The sequence below is a fragment of the Natrix helvetica genome (genome assembly GCF_964273705.1).
Source record: "Natrix helvetica genome assembly, chromosome: 1".
NCBI lineage: Eukaryota > Metazoa > Chordata > Lepidosauria > Squamata > Natricidae > Natrix > Natrix helvetica.
In genome coordinates this window covers 158048776-158064390 of record NC_138548.1, presented here as the reverse complement: position 1 = coordinate 158064390, position 15615 = coordinate 158048776, and the positions used below count along the sequence as shown (strand labels likewise).

The window sequence follows — 15615 nt, the reverse complement described above, 5'->3', positions numbered from 1 at the left end:
TTGGCAACAGTAAAAAAAAACCCTCCCTTTTTAACAACCCTGTATGGTTGGGATAGAGTCAAGGCAAGTGGATGGAACTGAGCGTTTACTGGCGGGATTCCCTTCCTGACGCCACACAGAGCTCACAGTAGATATTTTCTCTTAGCACCCTAGGATTGAACTCTCAACCTTCTGTGCGGGAGGTGACAGTCTTCATCGCCAGGCTGCTCCTCAAATTTTATTAGCAACAGTAAATAAATGTAATTAATTAAGATCCTATGTGCCAACTACTGGAAGACATTTTCTGTTGTTTTGACGAGTTGCTAGTTTCTAAAAGCACATGACAAATAAATATTGAAATCGAGATTCATATTCCAGCAAAGCTCTTTAACGCTTCCAGGAAAGGAGGGGAACACAACCTACCTCCTACATGTAAGTTCCTAGTATTTTATTTTATTTTCTTGTTTCTTCCAGGCTCGGGGAAGAGCTCGAGCTGAGGAAAGCACCTATGTGCTTGTAGCTTCAGGTGCATCGGGAGCTGCTGAACGTGAAAATGTTAATATGTGTCGTGAGAAAATGATGCATCTAGCAATTAAGCGTGTCCAAAAGATGCCACATGAAAAGTATTTGCAAAAGGTAAGGCCCACACCATGGGTGTGACCACTTTGGTTCTGAAAATACCTCTCTCTTCTTCTTCTTTTTTCCTTTTTTTTTTTGCTTGCTATTACTTATTTTTGAAAAGCTTTGGTTTTTTCCCCCAAAAGTGCTTATTTATTCAGAAGTAATCTTTCCTTTGCCTAACTCTGACCCCCTCCCTTCCCCTGCAAAGCAGAGAGATCTTTTCTGCACATGAAAAGCAATGTGATCATGCTCACAAAGGAGAGACTGCCTGGAGAAACCACTTGATTTCTCCCACCCTGTCACAGAGTGGAGATACTGGAGAGAAAGACACTTCAAGAGAGTACTGTCAACTGTTTGCACGGCACCCGGTGGCATGATTGCATTGCTTTTCATGTGTAGAAGACAGTAAGTAGGCACTTGAGGATTCCAAAAGACAAGGAACTGGTTAGGAGGCAAAAAAATAAAAATAAAAAGCCAAAGATGTGAAACTAAGTAGTCTTGTCTCTTCTTGGCTGGAAAGCACACTTACAGTCACATGATTTTCCATTTAGCCACTGCTTCACTTACTGGCACAGTTAGGGTCATTAAACAATACAATACAATACAATACAATACAATACAATACAATACAATAGTAGAGTTGGAAGGGACCTTGGAGGTCTTCTAGTCCAACCCCTGCCTAGGCAGGAAACTCTATACCGTTTCAGACAAATGGCTATCCAACATCTTCTTAAAGACTTCCAGTGTTGGGGCATTCACAACTTCTGGAGGCAAGCTGTTCCACTGATTAATTGTTCTAACTGTCAGGAAATTTCTCCTCAGTTCTAAGTTGCTTCTCTCCTTGATTAGTTTCCATCCATTGCTTCTTGTTCTACCCTCAGGTGCTTTGGAGAATAGCTTGACTCCCTCTTCTTTGTGGCAACCCCTGAGATATTGGAACACTGCTATCATGTCTCCCCTAGTCCTTCTTTCTCTTAAGCTAAACATACCCAGTTCCTGCAACCGTTCTTCATATGTTTTAGTCTCCAGTCCCCTAATCATCTTTGTTGCTCTTCTCTGCACTCTTTCTAGAGTCTCCACATCTTTTTTACATCGTGGCGACCAGAACTGAATGCAGTATTCCAAGTGTGGCCTTACCAAGGCATTATAAAGTGGTATTAACACTTCACGTGATCTTGATTCTATCCCTCTGTTGATGCAGCCTAGGACTGTGTTGGCTTTTTTGGCAGCTGCTGCACACTGCTGGCTCATATTTAAATGGTTGTCCACTAGGACTCCAAGATCCCTTTCACAGTTACTACTACTGAGCAAGGTACCACCTATACTGTACCTGTGCATTCCATTTTTGTTGCCTAAATGTAGAACTTTACTCTTTTCACCATTGAATTTCATTTTATTAGATAGTGCCCAATGTTCAAGTTTGTCAAGATCCTTCTGTATCTTTAGCCTATCTTCTGGAGTGTTGGCTATTCCTGCCAGCTTGGTCTCATCTGCAAATTTGATGAGTTCCCCATGTATTCCCTCATCCAAATCATTGATGAAGATGTTGAAGAGTACTGGGCCTAAAACAGAGCCTTGGGGTACTCCACTGCATACTTCCCTCCATGAAGATGCAGTTCCATTGAGGACCACACGTTGAGTGCGTTTGGTCAGCCAGTTACAAATCCATCTGGTGGTGATGCTGTCTAACCCACATTCTTCTACTTTATCTAGTAGTAGGTTATGGTCTACCTTATCAAAAGCCTTACTGAAGTCCAAGTAAACTATATTGACGACATTCCTCTGGTCCACTAATTTTGTCACATTATCAAAGAATGCAATAAGATTAGTCTGGCATGATCTGTTTTTGACAAATCCATGTTGGCTTTTGGCTATTACTTTGTTGGCTTCTAGGTGTTCACAAATTTGTTGCTTGATTATTTTTTCCAGAATCTTTCCTGGTATTGAGGTCAGGCTGATAGACCTATAGTTTCCTGCATCTAATTTTTTCCCTTTTTTCCCAACCCAAGGATGATCGATAATTGTAATGTAATAAAGACATTCAGTATTCAGGCAATTACTTTAAGGCATGAAAAGGAAAGGTTTTTTTTAATTATTCCAAATTTAAAATAATCCAACATGAATTTTCTTGGATGATATGAAATTTTAGTTGGGAATTATTTCCTGATTCCATTCATTCCTTTACTAGATCAAAGAGCTTCAGCTGCAAAGCTGCATGGAGATGAAAATTAAGGCAAAGAAAGAACAGTTTAAACAATACAAGGAGAACCCCTCCCTGATCACGTTCCACTGCAAAAACTGCAACAATCCAAAATGCTCAGGAACGGACATTCAAGTTATTTTAAATATGCATCATGTCAATGTTAAAAAGGAATTTGCGTAAGTCCACCTCTGTGTGTGTGTATCTGTTTGTGTTTCCCTCAAGGGGGTCTTGTTCTGATTGACCACAGAACATAGGACATCAGAGTTGGAAGGAACCATGGAGGCCTTCTAGTCCAACGGTCACCAACTAGTGTTCCATGGATACTGGTGGTCCATGAGAAAACTTTGGTGGTCCACAGAAAAATTATTTGCATTTTTTATATTCCACTAAATCAGGAGTCCTCAAACTAAGGTCCTTGGGCCGGATACATGCAATGAGCTTGTGTTGCTGCAGAGAGTCTCCCTCTTCTGGGTCTTGTGTGGGTTGGAGGGGGGCAGAAATTCCGACTTAGGGTCTGCTTCAGCCTCCTGGTGTGCTGCTTTGGGCAAAGGCTGGAGGGAAGTGCCGCTGGTGGCAAAGAGCCAGAGGTCCTTTTTCCAGTGAGACGGCATCATGGCCTGGAACTGGCTAACCATCTCAGCACGCTGAGCCTCCAGGCACAGGTACCTGGCTTTGCACTCTTGCAGATCTTCCCTCGGCTTAGAAAGCTTATGCTTATAGTCCTCAGTGAGGTGCTTCTGTTGAGCCTCCTTCTCGGTCAGATCCAATTTGAACTGAGCCAGTTGTTTTACCAACTCTTTCTCGCGGTGGCTTCTTAGCTCCAACAACTGCTTCCGGTTGGGGCCCTAAGGAACCCAGGTGGGCAGGTGAGGAGTGGCTGGGAGGGGAGGGGCAAGTAGAGGCCGGTGAGTGACATCAAGTTGACCATGCCCACCCAGTCACATGACCCAGCCAGCCAGGCCCAGCCAGCCAGTCATTAGGCAGATCATATTAGTGGTCCGCGGGATTTAAAATTAAGAATTTAGTGGTCCCTTAGGTCCAAAAGGTTGGGGGCCCCTGTTCTAGTCCAGAGGTCCCTAACCCCTGGGCTATGGACCATTGCCAGTCCACAGTCTGTTGGCAATCGGGCTGTGCAAGAATCAGGCAACCACGTGAAGCTACATTTGCACATGTGAGGAGCTAGGTTGCATGCATGAAACCATCTCTCCCTGCTGCTAATCTGTGGAGCCAGAAAGTTTAGGGACCGCTGTTCTAGTCCAAACCTCTGCTCAAGCAGGAGACTGTATACCATTTCAGATAAATGACTGTCCAGTCTCTTCTTAAAAGTCTCCAGGAATGGAACACCCATAAATTTTGAAGGCAAGCTGTTCCGCTGGTTCCATTGATTGAATCAATGCAGTGGTTGCACTAATTGCTAATCCACTGATTGCCCTGCTTAGAGTTCTTTTTCTAGCAAATCTCTCATTCATGCCAAAAAAAATGAAAGCTGTAACTTTGCTCTGAAGTTACCCCTCTAGTTTGATTTGGCTTCATGATTTGGCAATGTACCCAATATACTAAAAGGCCACCCTTTATCTGACAGACCGGAACAACATCTGCTGTTAAGGAGTCCAGCCAATAAAGAAGTAAGAGGGCAGGGGATCCCTCCATCAAAGCAGGGAAAACCAAGAATGGTGTCTACGGGTAAATCCCTTGGTAGAGTTACTGTATACCAATGGCTTAACTGAAAACAAGCAAACCTCAGTTGCTGCCAGAGCTGCTCATGTGATCGATTGTTAATTTGTGAAACAAGAATATGAAGCCTCTTTGATCTACTAGTCATCCTGTCTGCTTTGAGTAGGAAGAGATACCAATGACAGATTGGTAGCAGCAGATATTCCAAACACAAGAACTATAAATGCGGGCTTGTGTTGTAATCCAGTTAGAGGTGGGTTCCTACCCAGGGGTGGTTTCCAGCTTCTGTTATTGCTGTGCGCAGTAGTAAAAAATTTGCTTCTGCACACACACAGAAGCAAAAAACAAAATGGCGGTGTCTATGGTGCCGCCGATAGAACCGGTTCCGGGGGGGGGTGGCCAGCCGAGTTACTACCTACTCGGCCGAACTGGTAGGAACCCACCTCTGTTCCTACCGGTTCGGCCCAATTCAGCCAAACCGGTAGTGGCATGCCAGCCTGGGTTGCAGAACCAGCAGCAACCCAAGCTGGCCACGCCACCAAACCGGTTCCCCAGTCGCTGACACCATCTTTTTTGGGGGGAGTTTTGCGCATGTGCAGAACAATTTCCATTGAATTGTGCATGTGCGTGCAAAGCGCGCTCATGAGCAAACTGGCAGTAATGACGGCCAGAATCCACCTCTGAATCCAGTGCTTTGATTTAGGAAATGTAGCCAGTATTGAACATCATTGCCCCCCTCAGCCAGTTCATTTCTTTTTCATAGCGCTCTTTTATACCTACATCTGATGAGTGAACTTGCTCCCTTTTATATCTACATCCGACTAGTTCACAACAAAGCTAAATACCCCACTTGCAGAAGTGTGGGGATTTCTGGTCTGTAGACTTGGTGACTCATCCAGCAGATAGGGGTGAAGCTACAGGAAGTGTCAATGATGCTTATCTGGTGAGACAAACTCCTTCCTGCCTATATGAAAAACTAGTCACAACGTCTTCCTTTTTTTTTAAAAAAAAAAGTAAATTGTTTCATTTTTTATTTCAGAGACCTTTATATCGTAAAGGAAAATAAGACACTGCAAGCAAAAAAAGCAGATTATCAAACAAATGGTGACATTATCTGTAGAGATTGTGGCCAGGTGAGTGTCGGAATTGATTAATTTGGGTATCTTTGGCTTAATCCTGGGTTGGATACTCTAAATATTGCTGAGCCACTTCTCCCAAAGACATAATCCAATCACTTTGGATTAGGATGATGGCTGGGAATGGGAGTTCAACAACATCAGATTCTTGTATTGGTATAGTCCTAATATGATTTTCTCACCTTTTTTTTTCCAGATTTGGGGAACTATGATGGTATACAAAGGTCTAGATCTTCCTTGCTTAAAAATCAAAAATTTTGTGGTATATTTCAAAGATAAGAAATCCACCTCAAAGAAACTCTACAAAAAATGGAGAGAACTAGCCATTGATTTTCCAGCTTTCAGTTATACAGATCATATTTCTAGTGAAGAAGATTAAGAAGGCCAAAAGACTCTAAAGACAGATGGGAATTTTTTTCTGCCTTCAGGTTTCCAAAAACAAGTTCAAAGAAACCTTTTTCTTATGTCTTAATGACTGCAGATATTGTGCAAAAGCTTTTTGTTTTTTCTCTAGCATTCAGGGATCTGTATTTGTGAATGGAGACAGTTCAGATTTAAGTCACTGTGTGAAAAGAAAAAAATAGTTCCTGGGCTACATTTCTAACCAGGATATAAAATGATTCAGCGTGAGAATTTGTTTTTTACTTTAATGAGGTTTTCTGCAGTGGACAAAAAAGCCATGCTGGTAAAAAATTATTTTACTAAACTTATATCAAATTTATACAAAAGGCTCTTATATTCTGGACTATAGACTATATTACAATATATTTGTATTTTACCTAGATGTGTCATTCTTTTAAGTATTCGGCAGTCTGAAGTTTCAATTTCTATGCTAAATGAAAAGAAAAATAGTTAAACGAGCCTTTTGTTCTTTTGGGGTTTATGGTAGTTTGTTTTAGCTCCATGCCATTTCCTTGCTTTCCCGAGATGACTATTTTACATGACTAAAATGACTACAATAAAATTCTAATGCAATAAGCAACATTGTTCTTAACAATGCTTATAAAGAAGTGAGTTGAAAATAGAAGTATTTGACGTGTTTATGGATCCTGATACAAATTTATGATGCTTCCACATTTTCCATGTTTATAAAGAATTAAAAAAAAACATTGTTGCCTCTGTGTTTTCTCTGCTGTTTATTCTCTGGTGTAGCCTTTATTTATTGATTTGTTTTTGTAATGCTAACCCTTTCACCAGGCAAATACTGATGAATAGAGTTGTGAAAAGCTTTGGATCCAAAGGCCAAAAAGGCTTTGGCTTCAGAACATATTGGGTGGGTGGGTGGAACTATTGTCTTTTCTGGCAGCTGCAGATAGTTGTGTCCTGGGGAAAGATGCAGTTGCTCATCTAAGATGCAACTGCTTCTCTAGTGGGTAGATGTTACATTTCTTTCACTTTGGGCTGTGAAGCACGTTTTTGGATCTGAAGCACTGCACAGTCCAGCTGATAAAGCTTATGACACAAGTTTCTTTTTAGAAGATGCCTTCTAACCTGACATCTTCCTCTGCCAAAGCTATGCTTTTTTTTAATGGTCCCAGTTGGAGTCTTCTGGTGTTTCTCCATGATGCTATTGCAAGATTCTCCAGCTAAAAAATAAAAAAGAGGTACAAAATGCAATGTACTTTTGAAAAGGCGCCAATCCTCAACCTTCTCATTTGGCCTATTTCAGTTCCAGATCAAAGACCTTACAGGTGGGTCATCCAGAAGCAAAGCAGGCTTCTCATTACAATGATGATATTCTGGAGCAAGAGCTCCTGCTGTTGTGGCAAAATGTCAACAACAATGAGGATATTAAGGGCCGGTGCTTTGTTTTGCATCTAAGTGTTATTTGAAGTGGAACAACATATTTAAACAGTAAAAGGAACAAGTGGGAAATATGAAGAGACTGGAGCTTCTTACATGTAAACGTGCTAAGGGAGGCTGATGGACATCGTTAATCTTTCCATCTTTCTACTATGATCTCGGTGTGTAAAATAGAGCATGAACAAGTCTCATCAGAACTGTTGAGAAACCCCCTTGCCAATAGAGGGAGATAGAACAAAGGAGGAGTTTCTCACTTCTTGCTTTGCTTAGTATGATGATGAAGGAAAGGAGGTACAGTAGTCCTCTGTTTTAAGACCTCTCTGGAAGCAGAGGCTTATAAAACTGTTCTTCAACAGCAGGAGGTAAGAAAATCAGGATGCAGGTGGTGGTTGATTGAGTTGGAACAGGACTCCAATTTAGGAGTTTAAGCATAATTCCCATGCACTAGCCATTCTAGTGTTCAAAAGGGATTAATTTTAGAATTAGAAGAACAATTTAGAGCTTATGCACTAGAGACAAATTTCTTGGGTGTCTAATCATATTTGGCCAAGTATTTATTCCATTCTCTCCTGTTGTATATTCTGTTCTATTCTATTCTTTCTGCACTAACTCAGGAAGCGCAAACTGCCCAAGGAGCTGCTGATACAGTTCTAGAGAGGAATTGGTTCTGGTTTGGTTCTGCAACCCAACAAGACAGACACAAACTTCAGAGGATAATTAGAACTGCAGAAAAAACAATTACTACCAACCTGCCTTCCATTGAGGACCTATACACTGCATGAGTCAAAAGGAGGGCCATGAAAATATTTATAGACTCCTCACATCCTGGAAATAAATTGTTTCAGCTCTTACCCTCAAAACGACGCCATTCAGCACTGCACACCAAGACAACTAGACACTAGAACAGTTTTTCCCCAAACGCCATCACTCTGCTAAACAAATAATTCCCTCACCACTGTCAAACTATTCACTACATTACTGCATTACTATTACTATTAGTCTCATCATTCCTATCACCCATCTCTTCCCACTTATGACTGCAGGACTGTAACTTTGTTGCTTGTATCCTTACGATTTATATTGACATTGTTTCCTGATTGCTTATTTGTACCCTATGACTATCATTAAGTGTTGTACCTTACGATTCTTGATGAATGTATCTTGACTTTTTATGTACAATGAGAGCATATGCACCAAAGACAAATTCCTTGTGGGTCCAATCACACTTGGCCAATAAAGAATTCTATTCCGTTCCGTTCTGTTCTGTTCTATTCTATTCTATTCTATTCTATTCTAATCTATTCTCTCCTGTTTTCTATTCTATCATATTCCTATTCTTCCTATTCCTTTCCTATCTCCTGTTGCTACCCGAAAGAGTATCATTACTACATTATCCCAGTTTCTAATTAATCTTTCACAAACAATGAACGTTTTCTTTGCCCCAACATTTTTAATGGCTAAAACCAGCACAGCAGGAAAACTGATTCTCATTCTTGGCCACCCATTTGCAGAAAGGTTTGTGGGTAAGACTACTTGCCTAACACATTGTGTTTCAGTAGAGTGGATTTGCTGTTTCTAAAGACCATTTCAGCCTGTGGACCTTCCCCCACCCTGCCTTGGAGAATTCCAGCACCAGATCAGTCCTGATAACCAATTGTATGCAGCAGTCTTTAATAAAGCTTTGCATGATTCCTCCCTTTGTCAGAATTCAATGCAGTAATTACATTTTTGGGCCACATCTTCTTTCCTCTCTGTTGCAATCCCACTCTCCCTCTTTTTGTGGCAATAATGGGGAGGAGGGACAACTTATCCTAATAAGATGTTTTTCTAAGATTTTTTCTTAAACTAATTGTTATGAGGCACTTTATCCACCTGGTACATTGTGATCGTATCTAAAAAGGCTGCTTCCTCAAGTGGCTGCCAGGGGAATTCTTTTCCCTCTAAAATACACCTGTGAAAAGGAGGGTTTCCCCAAAAAATTGTAATAGATGAGACGAATGGATACCCTACCCACCTTGTGTACTGTGACATTCAAAAACCTTTCCCTCCTTGTTCAATCCAGGGAGAGGGGGAACTAAGACTATGTGTAGGATAGATTTTCAGTCAGGGAACAATTTGTTTATGCTCAAGGCAGTGTTTTCTTCTTTTAATATGTAGCTGCTTTCTCGGTAAAATAGTAATAGCACCTAGACTTACATACCGCTCCACGGTGCTTTCCAGCCCTCTCTTAGCAGTTTACAGAGTCAGCATATTGCCCCCAACAATTTTGGGTCCTCATTCTACCCACCTAGGAAGGATAGAAGGCTGAGTCAACCTTGAGCCCGGTGAGAGTCGATCTGCCAAATTGCAGGCAACTGTCAGCAGATGTAGCCTGCAGTACTGCACTCTTAACCACTGCACCACCATGGATCTTAGAAACCTAAAGTACTGCTCAGGAATACTATATAAGTTGGATGGCCTGCTGCCCACAGCCATCAAAATGCCTCAGAAGATGCCTTCTTTGGAATTTAACAAAGTTCCTATCCTATCTGGACTTTGGGGTTTTTTAAAGTGATTTTTGAATAAATTGAAAGGGAAGGTGAAGGGTTAGAGGGCCTCTTGGAAGCAAGGTACAATCGTACATAATACTGCCAACTGTAGGAGATGACCAGGTGGAGCCCAAAGTCAGGGTCAAATGTATCATCAGTTTTGGAATCCTTACACAGCCACAAGAGACCTAAGTGCACCCCCCCTCCATGATTTCCATTGACTCTTACCTAGTGCCAATTTGGCTTGATTGTTAGTATATCAGATTCTTGTGTATAGGTAACACAAGAATAAACATTTAGTGCTTTGGAATAAACATTTAGTGCTTTGAACTCAATTTCTGTATTTGCTCCTGACACTAACTATTGTGAGAGCCTAGAGTTCAGAAGGCTTTTTGACAAGGCTTACAAACATAGTTACCCATACATGGCTGAGACACTTTTCCGCTCTTGTTGCAGTCTTCTTCTTTTAGTAGACAATCAGGGACAGCTTTTTAATTTATCCAAGTTATTAGCATTGATTAATTAACCAAATAGGTCATTTAAAACGGAAGTTATCCTGTGAACAGTACTGAGGTTAAAGCTCCTAAAATTACGGCTGCTTTATACCCCATGTGCATTCCTCCATCCAACAACCCGGCAAAATCAAATCAAAACTTTATCGCAGCTAAAAGCCAGGAAGGAAAAACAACAGTATACAAACGTAAGGGTCATCTGACAGTGCTGGTATTATTATTATTTTTTTAAGGGAAAGATTAAATTTGGCATAAACGCCAATAACATCGGCAGCGTAAAACCAATCATTTCAACCTCCCCTGCTCTACAAGAACACAAATAACTAGTGACATGAATTTTATGAGACATACATGCCTTGTGGCAGCACAGGGGGAAAAAAAGTGTTGCAGCGTCTCCGTGAAGGCTCACCGGTATTCACTGTGCAACGGTAAGATGTCACCATCCTCCCATCACATGTGATTGCAGTTCTACAGAAACTGGATCACTGACCTAGATTGAACTGCAGCTCTGCATCCAGGAGGAATCATGCTACAAGTTTTGTGACCTAATCCTTATTTAATGTACATATCTGGAAAGAGATCACCATATGTATAATAAAGCCGTGATGGTGAATCTATGGCACGCATGCCAGACGTGGCACAAAGAGCCCTCTCTGTGGGCACACACGCCATCGCCCCAGTTCAGTCAGCTGGTCGGTTTTCCAAGGTGCCCATGCACACTGGCCAGCTGGTCATTTGGTTTCCGGCATGCTTTCCGGTTTGGGCATCCTGTGCCTAAAAGATTCATCATCCCTGGTATAAGGGCCTTCTCCTAGCGGGCTTGAAAATTATTACTGAAAAGTGAGGTGATGCAGCTCAGACGGAATATTTAAATTTATGGGTTTTTAAATTTATTTTCCACATTTTTGAACTGCCTATCTATGATAGTGGAGGGACGCGGTGGCTCAGTGGCTAAGACACTGAGCTTGTTGATCAGAAAGGTCGGCAGTTTGGTGGTTCGAATCCCTACTGTCTCATAACGGAGTGAGCTCCCCTTACTTGTCCCAGCTTCTGCCAACCTAGCAGTTCAAAAGCATGTAAAAATGCAAGTAGAAAAATAGGAACCACCTTTGGTGGGAAGGTAACGTTTAGTCATGCCGGCCACATGACCATGGAGACGTCCTTGGACAGCACCGGCTCTTTGGCTTTGAAATGGAGATGAGCACTGCCCCCTAGAGTCCGGAACAATTAGCACATATATGCAAGGGGAACCTTTACCTGTATCTATGATAGTTAATTGCTGCTATCCAAACTTCAGTTTCTACTCAAGCAAGACTGGAATCTAAATTAAAGACACTTTCTAGCACCACTTTTGACAATGCCAAATATAGTTTTAAAAATCTGGACTGTACCATGTCACAAGGCCTGAACTTAAGTGAAAACAGCAATTTACTCAAGGCGGAAAACAGTAGCAAGGGAAGGAATGGAAATCAATGTCTCTTGGAAAGAAAACTTGCTTGGATAGGTGGTTTCACTTTGAACAAGAGAGCGCAGAAGAGAAGTCAAAATCCTATCTGAAGTTAGGCAGCAAAGCCAGGTCTGTTAGCCAATTCAAAACCAGAGCTTCATCAGCATGATTCACATGGATGACACGACCCCCTAGAAGAGGAGATCAAAGAGTTGTTACTAACAGAAACATGGATGAGGGCTGCCACTTAAATTAAGTTGCAGCCAGTTTTCTCTAATCAAGAAATTTATTCCTTGATTGCTTGGGAAGGAACCTCATTGAGTATCTTTGTTCTGTTCTCCATTCTACATGCTAAATCCAAGGGCTTGGAGTCATATTTATCATCTGAAAACATCCAGTTGCCCTGATGGTGCCTGTATTTGATCAGACTCAGAATGGTTCAATGGTGCAGCTTCTTCAAATTAAGAGTCTCAATCCTTGGCTATGATACCAAGTCCCTGAAAGAGTTTGATGGTGGCAGACAAAATATTTCCTTAGTACGATGGAATTGCAAAATGGTCAAGGTACTCCTTTGCCAAGTTGCACAGGTATCTCCCCTCTCATTGGCTTTGGCAAAGTATTTAAAGACGCTAACTTGCTCAATTGTGCAGTTGTAGATGGACCATCTAAGGGTTGTGAATCTTTTAGAGAAGATCATTATCAAACATTTTTGATAATTGATCACCAATTATTGCCTTGGCAATATTGGACCAGGCCACTCATTAAATCACCTTGTATTAGATAGCAATAGTAATAGCACTTAGACTTATATACCACTTTACAGTGCTTTACAGCCCTCTATGAGTGGTTTACAGAGTCAGCATATGGGCCCCAACTATCTGGGTCCTCATTTTACCAACCTCGGAAGGATGGAAGGCTGAGTCAACCTTGAGCCTGGTGAGATTTGAACTGCCAAATTGCAGGCAACTGGCAGTCAGCAGAAGTAGCCTGCAGTACTGCACTCTAACGACTGCGCCACCGCAGCAGTTAATAACATGAATGTCTGCTGTATAGTAAGATTGGCATAAACCTATTTCCCAGTTTAGTGGCATGAATGTATCTGGCTTCTAGTTGCTGGATAAGATAATTAATATAGAGGTTACCTCTATTAATAAACAGATATGTAGTGCTAGCTGGAATATACTGTTAACCTACTGCTTAACAATATCTCTTCTTGTGCTAGTCAGGGGGATCTTGTGGGTGGCTTGGATTAACCCAGGATCCATGACATGGGAGGCATGACACTAAAAGCTGATCTACTTGAGAAGGTTCAACCAGCTCTAGTATTAGCCATTGTTCACTTCTTGAGTCATGCATGACATTATTCTTTGCTTGCCCCCAATCCCTGCTCCCAGAAAGCAACTTCCACCTATCTTTTCCTGCTACAAATCTAAAGTAATGCATTCCAACTTAAGGTTGATTGAAGTGAACCTGTTGCTCTTCATGCTTCATATCATGGCAGGCCACTCCAGATATTGTTATGCACTGTGGTGGCAAGACTCCCTCCCAGTTGCTGGTCTGAGCTCCCTACCACATAATATTACAGGTTCACCAAAGGAATGGTGAAAAGCTGGGCTTTGTTCTTTTCCGGCTTTACCTATCAAACAGATAAATCATAGATCTTTTTTTAAACAAAAGATCAGATAAAGTTGGCAAGGATTCTTCTACTTTCTCTTCTAGCCCAAGTGATAGGGAAACATAGTTTATCTCTTTTCCTTCCCTTTTCTTCTCCAGTCTTGGAAGGATAAAGAAGCAGGAGAATTCACCAATTAGGGTTGTGGTTAGACATGATCCAGACAGAACATCAAGCCATTTCTCTGTCCAAAGCAAAGGAAGTGGTGGAAACCTGGAGACAATTTCTCAAGCTGGCTTCATTCCCAGTCAGTTTAGGCCGAGAAGTGAAACCATTTAAGGCTGCAGTATGGAAAAGTTCTAGGACTGTCTCTTCAAGAATCTCATCCTTCATAATGGCCATGAATGTCTCCAAGCTGACTTCTGATCTCTTGCAGCAGACTTGGGAGACTAGGGAGTGCTCTTCCTTTGGAGCCGTGGCCCCCATTTTCTCATCATTTAGCAGCCCCCGAGGCACCAAGGACTAGTTCCGTGGAGAACTAGAGGGCTGGAGGGTGTGTGGTTTCATGTGCCACCTGCATCCCGTGGATTGGGCTTCACTTGTTTGCGTGGCCCGGTTTCTGGCATGCTGCAAACCGGTGCTGGTCCACGGAGCAGGGATTGAGGACCCCAGATTTAGAACATGCGTAAAAATCCATCTCTATCAATAACAAGACTTGTTATTGGAATATGCAGTGGACAATGTGTTGCTACTTCTTTTTGAGCTTTGTCAGGGGTGGCGAACAAGTTCGACAAAAAGAGCCAAAATTTTAAACTGTGAGAGTCAGAGAGCCACACCACGCAGTGACCTGCCAAAACAGACAAACACTCACACAAAAGCATATAATTTTAACAATAATATATTAAACACATAATATAACATGCTCAGTCAGGTGTTTTTTGTTATAAATTTTTATAAACCCATTAGAGCTGCTGTATAACTTTTAAATCCATAAATAAGTGGAATCTCTGTCCACCTAACAACCTACAAGATTACTTGATGACCACAACCAGGAATGCCACACTTGCAGTCATTAAACAAAGCAGTCACATATCTCGCTTAATGACTGCTTTGCTCAGTGACGAGATTGTGATTGTAAATCGAGTACAACCTATACATGGGTAAAGCCTGGTCCTAATATTATCTTCCTTTAACCTAATATATGTATTATAATATATATATATATGAGTTTGGATTATCTTTGATATCTATTACAATTACAGGCTGTGAGAAAAACACTCGTAGAATTTTGGGAAATATACTAACCATGGAAATTCAATTAAATGTTTTCTCCTATTTAAAACTCTGCTGCTCCTGAACCCAGAGCTTCAATATGCAACCATTATTATTAATTTGAGCAATCATTAGAACCTCACCGGAATCCTGCAGCAACTGTGCTAGACTTTGAAGCATTATTTTTTTGGTTTATCTCAACAGCAGAGGGCGCTGTTGAGATAAACCTGGAAGTACGGTCGACGCGACGACCAGCTCAGAGCTGGTGGAGTGCAGGCAAGCGTCGACCGTACTTCCGGGTTTAGCGCGCGATCCGAGCCATAGTATACTAAATAATGGTAAGAGGCAAAGAGCCTCATTTATTTTGGCCACGAGCCGCATGCGGCTCGCGAGCCACGTGTTCGCCACCCCTGAGCTTTGTGATCTCAGGTTCCATTTTGTTTCATTTTAGACTCTAGAAAAAAGGGAAGCATCACCGACTGCCTAGCAAAGAGGATAAAAGAAGCAGAAAGTCAAGACAATGGAGGTGAGCATATCCATTACCATAAGCCAGAACATTCTGGAACACAAATTATATACACCAGTGATGACTAACCTTTTTCTTCTCGTGTGCCAAAATCATGTGTGTGTGCACAACAGTGCACGTGTGCATGCCCACACCCATAATACAGTGCACCCCCTCCACGCATGCATGCGTGCGCGAACTCCGTGCATGCTCCCTGTTTTAGGCCTAGCAGGCCTCCCTGAAGTCTCCTGGGACTTCAACCCCGTGCATGCGTGTGCTTCTCCCGCATGCGCTGCAGAGACCCCAAAATCAGCTGGCCGGCA

The 15615-nt window shown here is 41.9% G+C and overlaps 1 protein-coding gene across 1 annotated transcript in view; it reads left to right on the top strand.

The window, feature by feature from the left end:
• Positions 1–6720, top strand: part of IFIH1 (interferon induced with helicase C domain 1) — a 41363-nt gene extending 34643 nt beyond the window's left edge. Inside the window, exons 13-16 of the mRNA XM_081935858.1 lie at positions 454–615; positions 2789–2979; positions 5517–5610; positions 5810–6720. Coding sequence (XP_081791984.1) covers positions 454–615; positions 2789–2979; positions 5517–5610; positions 5810–5992 — 630 coding nt within the window. The 3' untranslated portion in view covers positions 5993–6720. The remainder of the gene's footprint in view (positions 1–453; positions 616–2788; positions 2980–5516; positions 5611–5809) is intronic.
• The last annotated feature ends 8895 nt before the right edge of the window (positions 6721–15615 follow it).